The sequence below is a fragment of the Pteropus vampyrus genome, unplaced genomic scaffold (assembly GCF_000151845.1).
Source record: "Pteropus vampyrus isolate Shadow unplaced genomic scaffold, Pvam_2.0 Scaffold101, whole genome shotgun sequence".
NCBI classification, from domain to species: domain Eukaryota; kingdom Metazoa; phylum Chordata; class Mammalia; order Chiroptera; family Pteropodidae; genus Pteropus; species Pteropus vampyrus.
In genome coordinates this window covers 576594-592900 of record NW_011888882.1, presented here as the reverse complement: position 1 = coordinate 592900, position 16307 = coordinate 576594, and the positions used below count along the sequence as shown (strand labels likewise).

Sequence of the window (16307 nt, the reverse complement as noted above, 5' to 3'; positions counted from 1 at the left end):
TGTTTCATTTAATTTAACATATCCAGAACATTATAATTTACCATGTAATCAAAATAAAAAATTATTAATGAAATATCTTTTTTCTACTAAGTTTTTGAGATCCAGTGTGTATTTTACAATTGCAGCACACCTCAGTTCAGACTAATCACATTTCAAGCGAGTAATACCTACATGTGACTAGCACCCACCCTATTATCTATCTCAGTCTTAGTCGCTTGCCTAAAAGGAAGTCCTTTTTGTGTGCTTCTCTTGAATCTGTCTCTCTTCATTTTCACTTTTATAAACTGGCTTTGACTCTGCCTTTCCAGTTTATTCCATATAATTTTTTTCCAAATTGACCTTCTAAAGTTAAGATTCAATCATGTCTCTCTTGTGCTCAGAAACTTTAGTTAGCTCATAATTTCTACTATTACAAACAAACTTTTCCTACCTTGACATTCAAGGTCAATTATGATTTAGTCTCAACCCAATTTTCTATTTTATAATCTTTTCAGCATGAAGCCTATGCTCTCAACAAATTATTTTCCCAGTATCTACTGAATCACCTTCAATAGTCACTCTTTGATTTCTGCTGTCTTCCTCCATTGACAATGACTTTTTTCCTATAGGTATGTCAAAATCTTATCCATTTAAAAGAATGTCTCATGAACTTCTTCAGAATATTTTCTTAGCCTCTTGATTTATTAAGTCCTTTTTTGGTACTCTATAGCAATTTGTTGCTACCTATCTTAATGCGAAATTCATTAATTTTTTTCCTCAACAGATAGTATTTGGAGGATAGACTTTGTCTCATTCATTCTCATATCCTATCATTGCCTGATGTATAATAGATTATCAATTAGTATTTATTTAATTGATTCCAATGAATGTTAACAGTATTGTGGCCTGAGAAGGAGAAATAAAGTGCTAGGTTGAAAGATAATATTGGCTTTTCCTTCTAATCAAGTCAGTTTTTTTTTAAAGTTGACTCAGTTTATCTGGCCGATTTCTGCTGAATTTGATTTCTGCTGAATTGTGTGTGGAGGAAAGATCAGATAGTGTTTGAAGTAGATAGGTAGTAGAAAAAGAGGCAAAGCAATGCAGAGAAATCTTCTTCACAAAATCTACAAGAAAGCAGGCAGGCAGGTTGCAGAAAAAGTCCATTAATCCTGGAAGGAGGCTTTAAGATTAGAGATGAATCATTAACCCTGTCCTTTGTGACAGAATGAGGCTCCAGTGTTTAGGTTTATGTAACAATAAATCGTGGCTTCAGGTAATTTGTTTGATATCCAAGAGCAGAGGTGTCCAAGAGCGAAGAAATAACAATTAGAATTTTCTTTATTTTCCTGATATGCCGTTTGCTTTTTATAACTTGACTATTATATTTTTGGTATTTTGATTTCATGGGGAAAAAGAAAATTTCTGTATGCAACCTAAGGATATTGAAAGATATGGCAAGAGATAAAGTTTGTGTACCTAGTAATTGGTAATGTTTTGGTGTAATTATTTTTAGCCAGGTAGTTTTTCTATTTTTATTTCTAAGAAATACTCTTAGATTTTTATCTTGGGGGATAGTATATGTCAAAAGGCAACATTGCCTAATGGTTAGGAGCATGAAGTGTAAACTTGGACAAATCTTTGCTTTAATTCTATACTTCTATATAGAGCTGTTATGACACTAGTTGAATTGTTCAGCTTTTTATCAATAAAGTAGGTATACAATATCTATCTCATGGGTTTGATATGAAAATTAAATGAAATAAAGTATAGGAATGAATGGAGAAATGACTTTGCTTTCAATCTCACTATTCTTCATATGAAATTAATCACTCAGTGCATTCAGATATCAGCAATACAGTTTAAGTTATTTATTGAGTACTACACACATGCGTGTGTGCGTGCGCACACACACACACACTGTAATCCTTATAATGACGATATAAGATTCGAATTCCTATGTTTTACAAATGAGGAAACTTGTTCAAAGATTATCAACTTGCCCAAGGCCACTCAGATACTATAAAATAACAATTATGGCATTTAAATCAAAGTTTATTTGGTGCTAAAGTTTGTGCTTTGTCAACTAGTAAAGCCTTTCTTTCTGATACCAGTCATATCAATAAAACAATTGTTTCATTGAACTTTTGATTTTTTGAGATATAAATTTGATTATTTTTTCTGATCTAAGTTTTTAAAATTTATTAATATGTTAGATTCTTCTTCAAAGAGCTAATAACGGTTTCTCAAGCCTCAATCAAAAGGCATTTTAAATTATTTTATACTTTTTTAGGTATATTTGTATTTTTTATGAAAGCAAATTTGTAGAACAAACACAATTTAACTCTCTACTTTTAATTTTTGTTCTAAACATTTCTATATATTGGTATATTATTTTCACAATCATCATTTCTAATGGCTGTTTAATATTTTAAAAATTTATATTTTATGAAAGATACTTTTATGTCGATAGAAGTATGAACAATTGATGAACCAGAAAATAAGTGAAGAAGTAAGCGTATTTTGGAAAAACAGGAATTTATAATTTCTCTCAGTTTTACTAATAATTTTGAAAAACTTATTTTATTGTTGTAGTATTAGGTATAGTGCCCTACACTTACTATCACTAAATAATTATTGAATTATTTCAAAAATATAAATAAATTTGGTATTAATTTATTTCAACTTCTATAGATTATATATTAAAATATATTAATATGTGCAACTGATGATGGTCATCAAAAAATATAAGTTCTCAATTTTTGCCAAATTCTCATAGAATAGCTAGAGTATATTCAATCATTTCATTTGGGTCTTTCAGACAGAATTTATTTAGATAGTAGTTAACTCAAAAGATTCTTCTGTATTGTGGGTGCAAGATGAACCATTGTTTCTAAAATTGTCCTTAGAAGCTTTTAGGGTCCATGGAACAATGTCACTCTCCAGATTTTACTGGTATGAAATCCAAAAGTTTGGGAAACAATGATCTATGGAGACAAAGAAATGGTTAGTAGAGTCTGAAAAATAGGAGTAAATTCTGTGTCTATTTTCAAGTTCTATTTCTCTAAGTGCTAAAACACCTGGGTATTAAAAAGGTCAGTCCTCACAACTCCCCTTTGTGTAGGTGCTACCTCTTTCTCTCATCAAAAAGTGAAAGATGAAAACAGTTTAAATAAAATAAGCCCCAAATTTATTGAATCAAAAGGAGGAGAGAAAATATTTAAAACAGATACATTAAAAATAACCACAATGACAACAAAACTAAATAGACAGAATCATTATGTAGGGCCAGTGATGACACTGTCAAAATTATAAGCAATTAAAAATTGAATAATTTGTTTACAGTGGAAAGTCTCCTGTTCCTCATAAGAAACCATTCCCACCGATGGTTATGAAAAAAGGTCTCTAAAGATTAACATTTGGGGTCAGAAAGCCTCACTCTTGAGCATCTACCCTAAGTGTGCTTTTGGGACAAAGCCAGTCCTTTTGCAGGCAGCTTTAGCAGCTCAGTTTTCCATCCCTTCCTTCACGCTTATCTTCTCCTCCCTGTCAAGAAAACCAATTCCAATGGCAATTCTGCTCATTCTCAACACCAAGATAAAAACTGACTTTGCTTTTGTGTTTTTTCTTAGCTTCTCTTTGATTTACCACCAATGCCAAAAATATACAGCTGACTTTTTTTCCCGTGGAATATTTTTAAATTTAGATTTCGAATAAATAAAAATGAACCAAGATTCTATAGATACAAAAAGGTAACAAAAAGTAATTTGCTTATTTTATCTTATAAATGTATTATATCAAGAGCGATCATATTTATATTGATGTATAAAGCATGGTACTAAAGAGTTTTTGAGATGCAAAGAATAGTAAGGTAGAGTACCTGGTGTCAAAAAACCTTCATTTAATATTTATTTATTTAATAAGCATTTACTGAAGCTGACTAGGCCCTAGGGATAAAATGATGAGTAAAGAGTCTATATTCCACTCTTGCTCAGAATAGCTCAGTGGAGTAAGGGAGAACACAGTTGGGTAGATTTCATGCACATGGTAGCCTGTTTGATTTGAAGTTACATTTTAATTTCTTGTAGACTTTGGTCAGTCAAATCTTGGTTTTCAGACATGATAGACAAAAGTTATTATCTTACTTATTAGCAGTGATTTAGTGGGTTAATAAAACTGATATGGCAGCTGCTCTTATCACAGTAAGTTATTGCAAGTCCCTGAACAGCTTAATCCCATCATTTCCTTATCAGTTATCATTTGTGTATGTAAACTAACATTAGGGCTACTAGCTCAGTGAGAACATATGTTTCAGGAATTCTATATAACGACCAAAATGGAAAAGAAGAAATATAGGTGTAAGTATAAATCAGCAAAAGAAGAAAAGTATTAGACACAAATATATAAATATTTTAGTAGTAAAGAAGAGCAACGATAATATCATTTGTCTTATTAAAAATCTCTTATATTTTGTAACATGTTAACTTTAAAAAATCTCTTACATTTTATAACATGTTAACTTTAAAATATGGACACAAAAATTAATGGAGAATTCTTTTTTATTCCTAAAATGTAAATGATATTTGTCACTTAATATAAGGATAAAGACAGTTGATGTTAACGAATGAATATAATTTTGTTAGTTCATCACAAAGACTACTTGTATTATGAAAACATTTTCTTAGAGAAATTAGTTAATATATCTAGGATTTTTAAGCATTTGATATATCTTTTTTTAATAGAAATGGATAAAAATCATATAGGGAGAATGATCAGTGAAATGTTTGATAATTTTTATTCATAGTAACCTACAAGATAGGCATTGGGTAATGGTATATAAATTAAAACAACTAATTATTCCACAGTGAAAAGCCTCACTTTTGTTATTGAACATGCACCAGCATATGTTTTTGTTATACTAGAATATTTCTGGCAAATATTTCCTGGCAAGTTTATTTTAGGGAAATATATAAACAACAAAATAATACTATAAGACGTTGCAAATGAGATGAAAAATTCAAGTTATGTTGCGTAAAATTTCTCTTTCCAGTTTTATGAGGTTTATCTCTGTGAGAACAGAAAGGTGCTCATTTAATATCTCTTCTCTGTTCTCAAAGACACTAAATTATCACTCAGATGATAACATGTATCTAGTTAAACTAAAAGGAACAGTAAAGGAGAAAAATTACATTATTGGCTCCAGAAAAAAACTGGAAATGTAATATGCTAAAGCATTAAAATGGTCATTGCAAAATAGAGATTTATATTCCTAGCAGCGTTCTTCCTACCCAAATACACTGATTGCATGCCATTTATACATATTGTTTAGGTATACAACTTTTGTTCAACCCCAATATTTTACTGGTAACCTGGAAATGCCTAGTGCTAGAAGATTATTGAAAACTATCGGCTTTAAGAGAATTTGTGCTTTATCAGGTTCTAGAGTCCTAGCAGGATACATAGACTCATCCAATAAATGAGGATTTTTCTTTATAGTAATGTCTAAGGGAGAATACAGTGAAGGAAGATATAATTCTCTTCCTCCAGTTTAATAGGGGAGATAATCCATATATACACATACCAATGGTATGAGGTGTAAAGCTACAAATAAATGACCGGGAAAGGAGTTCAAAGGACAGAGAAATTAGTTATGTCTGAGAGACCAGGCAAAGCTTCATGCATTAAAGCTATGCCTTGAGATATGGGTAAGAAACGAGGATATGAAGGAAGAGGGCATTTCCAATTGAGAGCTCAGCAAAGTCAAGGCACCAAGGTGGGAAAGCACAAGTTATTTATGGGGAACAAGTATTCTGATAGTAATAGATAAGTTTGTACAGTACCGGTGTAGGGTTAAAGGAGGTAATAGATTTACTTACATCACGTTAGACAAGAGATTCTTCAGTCTCTACCAAATTTAAAATCGTGCTCATATTCTTAAACATATGATATTATCTGTATGTATGCTTTTTTGACAAATTCTTGTATATAAAAGTTTTCTTTATGACTCTTTGCTATTTTTAACTTTTTATGTTATTAATTTATTAATTCAGCAAATGTTTATTGGTTTCCTATCATAGGAGCGTACTTTCCAGAGGGTGTCCTTGTTTATGTATAGAATTTCAAATATGAAACATCCAGATCAATGGTGTAGTTCTTAATGATTCATCTTAGTTATCAGTGCCTAATATAATTCACGCTGAACTAGAAGAGGGAGTGTGTATGCTGAGTGAAGACATTTTCAAACTATATTTCACTTAAGAATTCCTAGTTACAAATAAAATTGAGATACAACTATACTTGTATGTATCAATTTACATAATCTGTCTATTTATATCTATCTATCTATCTATCTATCTATCTATCTATCTATCTATCTATCTATCTATCTATCTATCTACCTACCTATCTATCATCTATCTTTCATCTTTTGCTTTTTGAGTATGGAGGCAACATGGTCTATTGAAACAAAAAGTGCTCTATGGGAGCTATGAGTTTGAATTTTGTCTTCAAAACCATAACGTTTTCATACAATCTTTTCAGAAAAATCACAACCTTTTGAATTGCTTTGAAATGGAGAAATAGTTGCAGGCCGCTATGGAAATTTGAGATGAAATATCCATAAAGTTCTTTACATGTAATAGGTGCTCAATAAATGGTAACTATTTCTATTATTACCTACTAGTACCTGCTTCAATTTAAGCACATATTAATTTGGTATTGCAATTCTTTCTTTGAATGCTTTTCTCCCCTGTGAGACTGTCAAGTATGCCAGGGCAGAGACCCTCTTCTTCCTCTCTTTGAATCCTCAGCACCTAGCATGCAGTAAGCACTGAATATATGTTTGAAGAAGAGAGAGAGTTCACTGTTTCACTTGTTCTCTATCAGCTGGTACATTATAAGATTGTTTTAATAGAACATGCTCAGCTACAGCAATATATCTAAATGATGAAGTGTTGCTAATGAGAAAAGGACATGCTCTTTCTCCTTTGTAGAGTGGAGTGTAGCCAACTGAATTACCTTCCTCCGATGTCAGTGTGTGTCTGGTTACAGTGTCATTTCTATTTGACCTATGAATAAAATGCATTACTTAAAAAGAACTTTCTAATATTTTGATAGATATAAAATCTTGACTTAGAATGTGAGTGGTGGCATTAAGTACATTTATTTTTAAAAATATTTTGCCTTAATGATTGGAAGGGCAGAGACAAAATAATAGTCATTTTATTAAAATAAGGAATGAATGAATTGCGTGATGAAAATATCCTTTTCTTAAAAGTCATAAGTAAGAAAAAATTTGCAAATTCATATTAGTCAGTATTTATTGGGTCCTAAGGGATGCTGCAAGTTTTACAAAAAATAATCATTACTTGATTTTTTAAAATGAAAGAAAAATGTGCCTCTGGCTTGATCAGTTTGGTCACTGTTTCATGACTGGCATGTGAGCTGATTCAAGAAGCCATGAACTAGGGCAGACGTCAGAAGCATACACGTTCCTGACCTGTTTTTTCATGTCAGTTTTTTCGTCATTGTAGCACAGTGGTCAGGACATAGTACACCCTCTAATATTTGTTAAATTCATGGTCATCCCTTGACTTGTCTTAATATTTTTGTCTACCACCTATGAGGGCAATGTAGTTTTATCTCAATCTGCATAGCAAATCACTTTATAATAATATAATATTATTTACATGATGAAAAAAGATAGATGAGAAGGAGATAAAGTTATAATAAAATAGGATTATCAACTTTTAAAACAATGCTTAAAATATATTACTTCAGCAGGTGACTAAAATGTAGTTAAACTATAGAATTTATGTAAAAAACAAAAGCTTTACAAAAGAACATAAAATTACAGTATACTGCGTTGTCATTGTAATAGGGTCCCTTGTTCTTAAGCATTTCTTCTTTAATATAAAAAAAAATTCATTTGATATCTTAGTCCTAAAATCTAATAAAGGAAACATTAATATTTATTTCAGATTCTTGGTTCATTAACTAATTCTAATGTACTTGGCTAAATACCATCTAAATCTGCTAATTTGTTCATGGTTTTTAGGTATTTCTTTTATCTATTTCTATTAATGTAGCTGCTTTTGGTGAGGTTTTAATGACTTAAATAAGTTTCCTTCTTTTCGTTTCTAATTAGAGACAAATCAGTACAATATTTTGGAGTTTCCATAAGTTTCATATTTTCTCCATTTCTCCCTTCGTTTCAATAAACCTTAGAGGTTCTTTTTTCTCATTGACTAGGGAATTATTTTTCGTACTGTAAAAATTGAGCAGTTATGAGCCCCTCTGTTCAGGGTAATAGGCTAGTATTGTCCTTCTACCATAATTGAGGACTTGAAAACCTGGTTCTATTCTGTTACAATTATAAAATATCTTCATTTATCTTGATCACCCTTCATTACTATTTCTCAAATATAGTAGCTCTTTCTGAAAATATTTCTTATAATATATGTAATTTTTTCATATTTAAAAACTCTTTTCTCTCCATCTCAAATGGCCCAGGGTCCTTAGAGGCAACTTCTACATCACAGCACTGCCCTTAGAACCTAATGAGAAAGAAGCCGTCTCTGGACCTCACACTGGGGCTCTGTCATGGCCCTCCTCCAAATCCTCCCCTCCCCAGGAGACAAGGAGTCCATAGCCTAAGTGAATGTGTCTACTCATAAACCACTTCTTCCTTCTAGTCCACATTCCAAGTTCCTGGGGCCCAAGAATATCCTCTTCACAAAGCCTCTGGCCTGCTTTCCAGGCCTATGTGGAGCTCTTCCCCATCGATCCTGAGGGATGGCCGGGGGACAGACATTTGGGGGTTGTGTGTGTGGATGGATGTTGGACATGGAGGCTATACCATAGCCTCAAGGGTCACCTCACAGTGAACAAAAGGGCAGGGGCAGAGAAGAGAAGGGGGTTGAGGGTGGCTCTTTCCTACCACCATGTACCCACATGAAACTCTAGGAGTCTAGAAATTCTGAATTCAAACCTACCCGCCAAAACAGTATGGAGGTAAATTGTCAAGATGGGAGGACAGGGACGTTTTATTTAGCAATTTGTTAGCTTGATTTATACATTTTAAATAATTAGGTATAAGATATGTGGGCCTCCATTCGTACTCTCATCCTGGGCCTGGAAAACATTTAGGGGGTGGAATTGCTCTGCCAAGTGTCTTCTTTATTGCTAAAGTTAGAAAACGAGCCTTGAAACTTAGATCTTTCATTGTCCCGTCCATTTTAAACTCAGAGAGTGATACTAAAAAATGAAAATTTGAATAGTGTTACACTAGAGTTCTCTTTTTCTCTTATTTTATTCTTTTCCTGATCTTTGATGAATGCAAATTGAAATGATTGGTAACCAAACAGGTAGTGGTGCTACATGAGGGTGGGAGGAGGGAGAGTGGAAGCAGAAGATAGAGGCGTTGGCCACCCTCTCTAAATACCCACTATTTGGCTAGTTTTGTATAACTTTTGTAACATTTGTACTTGGGCTTGTAATATATCAGGAGCCTACAATTGAGAAGAATATGCTACAATTTGAGACTAGCTGAGATGTTATACTGTGCTTGCTTGTGGCTCAGGATTCATAGAAACATTTTTGAAAAATTATTTGCAACACTATTACATTCCATGTTTCATATTTCCATTGATTCATGACATAGATAGATGTCCCTTATTGTTGCACAGAAGATTAAAGTGAAAATGACAGTAAATTGGGGTCCTCGTTCCTCATGAGGAAAATAACTTTTAAAGGGTCACGTGCTTCATACATATTCCTATTCATAACGTCAATATCTTCTTCATGCATATGTCGTACTCTTTTCTCCATCCAGTAGACACACTATGAAGGAAATCTACCATTTTCTTATTCAACTGATTAAATTCAAATTGAACAGAGCCATATGTAAATAGATACACTTGATATACCTAGAAGCAATGCCTACATTTACAGATTTAAGTGCTTACAGTTAAATGACTACAATTACAATTTAGGGGGAAGGATTGAAACCCAACTTTTTTAGAGGTTTGAATGAGATTGACAGTAAGTGATTTTCCTATCTTTTTCAAGCCTAGAGCTAGAAATACAGCTATAACTAAGATTAGTTACCATCAAAGAGGGTTTTAGCACATTGAGATGCTACTTGAAAAATTCAGGAAATGAAGGTGATCAGTGGGTTGCAGTTCTTACTGGTGGTTTATTTCAGTTACACTTTAGTATCTTCCCACCTTCAAAAAACTCCTGCATTAACACAGAACTGGTTCCTGTTCTTGCTCTAGGTATCATTATTATGGAATTGGCATCAAAGAAAGCAGTGCATATTACCACTCCGTTTATTCTGGAAAGGGCCTGACAAGGTAGAGTTTTACTATCTTCAAGACAAGTTCTCTGCATTTCTTTGAATATTCAAAATATCTATTATTAAAATGACTTACTAATTTTGCTTATTGAAATGTTTTCTTTTAATCAGATATTAATTTCAACTTTGTATGGACACATGTAGTAGTCTAGATTACTGGGAAATTTATACAATTTGCAATTATCAATGAGAAATTAATGGTGAACCAGGTGCACTAGAGATATGAAAAGGGAAAATCAGGGAAGCAAAATTGCTTTTAAATAAATATTTACTCATAGGCTGAATTTATTTTCAGGCTGGATTCAATAAAAATAAAGGCAGAAAATGTAATTTCCTCCCTAATAGATAACCTATTTTAAAGATCTATGTGCTTGGCACTTTGCAAAGATAACAAGTTTATTATAATCATCTCTAATCACAAACATTGAATATCAGCTTACCTTAGTATGATAATTCTACTGACCTGTTTTTCACTGAATGAAAAAACAGAAATGACTATAAAGAACACATTAATCTGCCATTAACTATCATGAGGAGGTTATTGATAAATAAGGTGACATCCAATGAAACCAGTGATAATATACAATTATTATTTTTAAATGCTGGGGCTCTGAATAATTAAATCTGCATATGAGATTGACTTATGGTATGATTCATTGAGAACTGCTTTGAGCTCTCAAATGAATGAATTATTTTATAAAGTAAAGTATCCTGTGGAAAAAATAATTTTAGTGACCTGAGTCATAGTAAGTTGAGCTCAGATATTACAGAGAACGTGATGGCAGCTTGCTAGCCAATATCTACTATAAAGTGTAAATGCAGGCTGGAACACACACCAATGTTAATATCAAGTGTTCTTTGTTTGCCTCAAATATTACAAGACTTTCTTAAATATTCTTCATTTTACTTTCCTTAATAGACATTTTGTTTTTAGTAAATTGAGAAAGATGCTTGGATCTCTTTGAAAATCAAACAAATTTATCTAGATTTATTTCATTAATCATTGTATGAACTTACTACTTTGTAGGTTCTTTGTATTTCTTTGAGTGCTATACTGTGTGTGTATGTGTGTGTGTGTGTGTGTGTGTATAATCATAAATTTTTTTTAACTAACAAAATATATACTGATTTTTAAGGTTTTCTGGAAGCAAACTGAAGAATGAGGTAAGAATTATTTTCATTTCTATTTCACATCTGCTATAATATATATTACAAGGTGAACAATAAGTGTTAATTACCCTTGTTGACAAATATAGAAATAAATGTTATTTATCAGGAGTCCCTTGAATGATTGATTTCAGACAGAGCTAAGCTGAGTTTGGGATAGCTAATGACTTTTTACATAGACCTACTGAATGACTTCTAATTAACATAGGAGGGGTGATTTTTCAATTATCTTTACCTAATATTGGATAGATGATTTCAAAAAAGACCATTACTGTTCCAAAAAATTTCCATTGAAATATAAAGAAAGCCTAAAGCTGAGGTTATAAAAAGAATTGGTATTTGGAACATACCTATTTAAACAAAACCTTTAACAGTTATCCAGAGCTCAAATGTTACACTATGGTTTGTTTTAACCACTGTGTGTGTGTGTGTGTGTGTGTGTGTGTGTGTGTGTGTGTTTGTAGTGTAAGTCAGTTTGCTGATCTCTTCTGCAGTGAGGTGGAGGTGAATGGTGGAGGTGGGAGCTAAGAAGAAAGGCTATATCTCTCTTTCTCTCTCTCTCTCTCTCACACACACACAATACACACACACACACACACACACACACACACACACACACACTTTTTCCCTAGAATCCCTTCCCCTCCCTGCCTTCAACCAAATCACAGATCAGCAAACTGACTTTATCTAAATGAGTTAGACTATCATTAGGGACTGCATGGCTAATTAGGCACATGATAAGGCCTTCATTATCCTCAGGTTAATTAATCATTAAAAAAAGGTGCCACAGAACTAAGGGCACATGACAATGTGTTGTGTAGTAAATCTGGACCTGAGGTAAATTGTAACTCCATTAGTTTGGTGAAATGATGCAAACATATTATCTTAAGAAATCGTATAAAGCCCCCAACCCTCTGATATGACTAATTTCTTTCCACCAGTGTTTTTAATGCAGTTAATGGCTAATTACATGATAAAATCCTCTAGATTGCCCTTTTAATCAATGAAATAATAGCTCTTTATTAGATAAACAATTGTGAAAGTGCAAAAATATTGGCCTAGAAATACACTTCAGTTGACCGAAGTTTATGTCAATGGGGAATTTATGTAAATTCTCTCAGATGTTTTTTCTATCACTTTGGTTAAGCTGGTGGTACTAGCAAGCCTTCGGCTGATATAGCACGTGTATGGCAAGCCTCGTTTTATAGAAGAAAAGAAAACTGTTTTTCAAGTATACTGTTTCTTCTTTAGAAGAGTACACTACAAATGCAGGTATAGATTTTGTCAATAAAGCAAAAATAAAATACTTTGGTTAGGCTATATAGTTATTTTTCTAAAGATACCTGAAGCAATAATAGAGTATTGTTATTATGATGATTTCAGAAATTAACACAATTAAGGACTTTCTAAAGGCTCAGAACTACTCTAGATACTTTTTAAAAATGATAATAAAATATTCACTTAACAAAGTTGAAATTAAAAAATATTCTGTACTTAGGATGACCAACCATCATAGTTTGCTCAGGATCCAAGACTTATAATGCAAACCTACATAAGCTTCAAGTCATATGAACATTAATATCAGTGGGGTAGAGAAATGGGTGTGAATCTTGTTAGTTTACAGCTAAGGAAACTGAGGCTGAGAGATGTATTTGTTTTTTTAAATATTCTTAGTACAGTTTTATATTTTAAAACCCATGGTCAAGATAATCAATAGCTATATGGAGTTACAGGTTAGCTACAGATTAAGATAATTAATCAATAGCTATTTGGAGTTATAGGTTAGATTTGCTCCTTTAGAGTATAGTGGGAAAATATATCTTAAACAAGTAATTATAAGTAATTATAAAGAGTGTCATGGGGGTTAACCTAGTTTAAGTGGTTAAGGACCACTTTCCCATAGAAAGTGACATTTAAGGAGTGGAAGTTTGGAGGAGAAATGAGAGGAAGAGTGGTCCAGACAGATTTAACAGCATAGGTTAGGGTTTCTTGGCATTGGTATTACTTACATTTTGGGCCAGATAATTCTGTGTTGTAAGGAATGTTCTATGCATTGTAGGATGTTTAGCAGCATTACGGTGTTTCTGGCTTCTACCCACTCGATTCCAGTAGCAACCCCCCTCCACCTTGTGACAACCAAAAATGTCTCTGCCATTGCCAAATGTCAACTACTGGCATATGGGAAGGCAAAGAAGAGGAGCGCAATGTTATAGATATATGGATAGGCTGGATAAGATAATATCTGGACTAGTATAATAGAGATGAAGAGAAGTGACTTATTTTTAACTAGGAAACATTGGAAGAGAAGCAGATAGGAAGAGTAGAAAGATAATGGGTTCATTTTGGGATTTGCCATATTTGATATTATTTTGAAACATCCAGTGTAGACTTGGAGTGGGCAGTTGGAGATATGTGATTGGACGAAGAGGACTTAGATATTTAGTTTGATAATAACTGAAGCCATTGTAATCTATAAAAATGTTTAGGGAAAATAATGAATGAAGAGATTACAAGAAAAAGTTGTGAAAAGTGGGGTAGAAGAAAAGGGTCAGCGGAATAACAGGAGAATTCAGACAGGTAAGAAAAGAGAATAATGTAGTGGAGGAGAAGCTGAGAGAAAAAATGGTTCTGTCAAATGGCACTAAAACGTCATCAGATACAGACTGAAAAATATCTATGAAATTAGTTAAATGGAGGTAATTAATGGCATCAGGGAGAGCATTTTCAGGAGAGAGCCGAGTTTGACTGGTTTGCAAATTTAGTGCAAAGTGGTATTGAATGTAGAAAATTTAGTCAAGCGGAGAGTGATAATTGGAGGAGGACTTGAAATTTACTTTTGAAGGATGATTAGACAATCGTTCTAATGTTGGTAAGATGGATCCAGTAAAAAGTAGTGATGATAGATATGAAAGAGAGGAAGGAGAGAGTTGAGAGTACAAGGTCACTAAAGAGGTGGGCAGGGAAGAGCTTCAGAGTAGAGGAAGAGACCCTAGAGAGAGGGAACACTTCTTTAATTAAAACTGGAAAGAGGAAAGGGTAAATTCAGATGCAAGTAGATTAGATTTGTAGATTTTGTGGCAGAAAACTGAGGTAGTTTGGTGGTTTTAGACTTCACTCTAAGGAATTAGTCAGTAGTCACGTCATCTATGGTGAATGAAAATCACAGGGAAAAACGGAGTTTGAAAAATTTAAAGAAAGTCTCAGTTCCTCTCAATCAGAGTGCTCAGACAGAATGCAGCCCTAATTGCCCTAAGACACCCACTATATGTAAGGAATGAGCTCTTTATGTATCTAAAATGGCACTACATAAATGCCATCCTTGGGAGAATTGAGAAAATGGTAACTCAAATCCTTTTCTCTAGGATTTAATTTTCTTACAGATCCCCTGCTGAGAGAGACTGGGAACAGTCTCTGAGGAAGGTAAGAAAAGTAGGGCATTATAAAATTTAAATTGCAGGAAGCAGCACAAATGCAAAATATTTAGGAGCAATCATAGTTAAGAGAAGCATATTACCTGTTCAAACAAAAATACAGGTATAAAATAAAATTTTAAATAAAAAAGACATACCTCATGCCTGGATAAGAAAATGCTCAATATTACAAATGTGCCAATTCTTGCTAAATTATTTTAGACATTTAATACTCTAATAAAAATTTGAGTGCGTAAATAATTTTTTGAAATGATGAAAATGGCTATAAACTTGATCTAGAAGAATATACAGCAACTAATAGTTAAAGAGAAATGTAAACAAGAATAGTCAAAAGGAGATTCATCTGATAAATATCAAAATATTATGACACTATGATACTGACTCAATTGAAGAAAGAACACATCAACAACAGAGATTATATATACAAAAAAAGATCCTAGTATGTATAAGAATTTAGTATATCATCAGGAGACATTATAACCAATGAAGGAGGAAAATATTTTTCGATAAATTGTCTTAAGTCCCTTCTGGAGAAAGCTGGAGTACCAAATAAATAAATAAAATTCTTCAGGGCATAATGTTAGAAAAATGGACAATTTTGGAAAAAATTTTCTATAGCTCAATTTATGAAATTTATGAATTTCACACGAATTATTAAATATAAAAAGAGAAATTATAAATTATTCTTATATAAAAATATAAAAAGAAGCATATATTTACATTTCTGGATAGATAGAGATTTCGGAGGAAAAAACAAAAACAAATAGAAAATTTCTTTGTATCAAAAGCATCATATACGAAATTCAAAGTCAAGGAAAAACTGGGGAAAATATTTTCAGTGAATATGACAATGGGATAATAGCTCTACTACATAAAGAAATCTTACCAATTTATAAGAAAAATATGAAGACTACAATCAATAGTAAAAAAATGTGAATAGACAATACACATAAGGAAGAAAAGGCCAATAAATGCATGAAAAATGGACTACCAAATAAATAAAAATTAAAATAACATTGTAAATTATAAAATTATCACATGTTAAAAATTTATGAAGCTGATGAAAGTGTAGCGAGATAAGATCTTTCATATCTTGCTGGTAGAGACCGCTTTTTCTGGAAAGATCTGAATCAAGTCTTTCATGTATTCATACTCTTTCTCCCACTAATTTCATTCTTGTATGAATCTCACATAAAGAAATATTAGAAAATACAGACAAAATATCAGGCACGAAATTATTATTGACTACAGTGAAAAAAATGTATGCAACCTAAATGACTAATAATTAAGAAATGGTTACAAGATTTATAGAACTTTTATGGTACTGAATATCTAATCATTTATTAATAGCATGAAGAAATGTTAACTAGGAAGAA

General features: G+C 32.4%; 1 protein-coding gene across 1 annotated transcript in view; it reads left to right on the top strand.

Moving 5' to 3' along the window:
- The window catches only part of RFX6 (regulatory factor X6), a 54543-nt gene that overhangs the window by 6284 nt on the left and 31952 nt on the right, over nt 1-16307 (top strand). Inside the window, exons 4-5 of the mRNA XM_011364763.1 lie at nt 10254-10331; nt 11470-11497. Coding sequence (XP_011363065.1) covers nt 10254-10331; nt 11470-11497 — 106 coding nt within the window. The remainder of the gene's footprint in view (nt 1-10253; nt 10332-11469; nt 11498-16307) is intronic.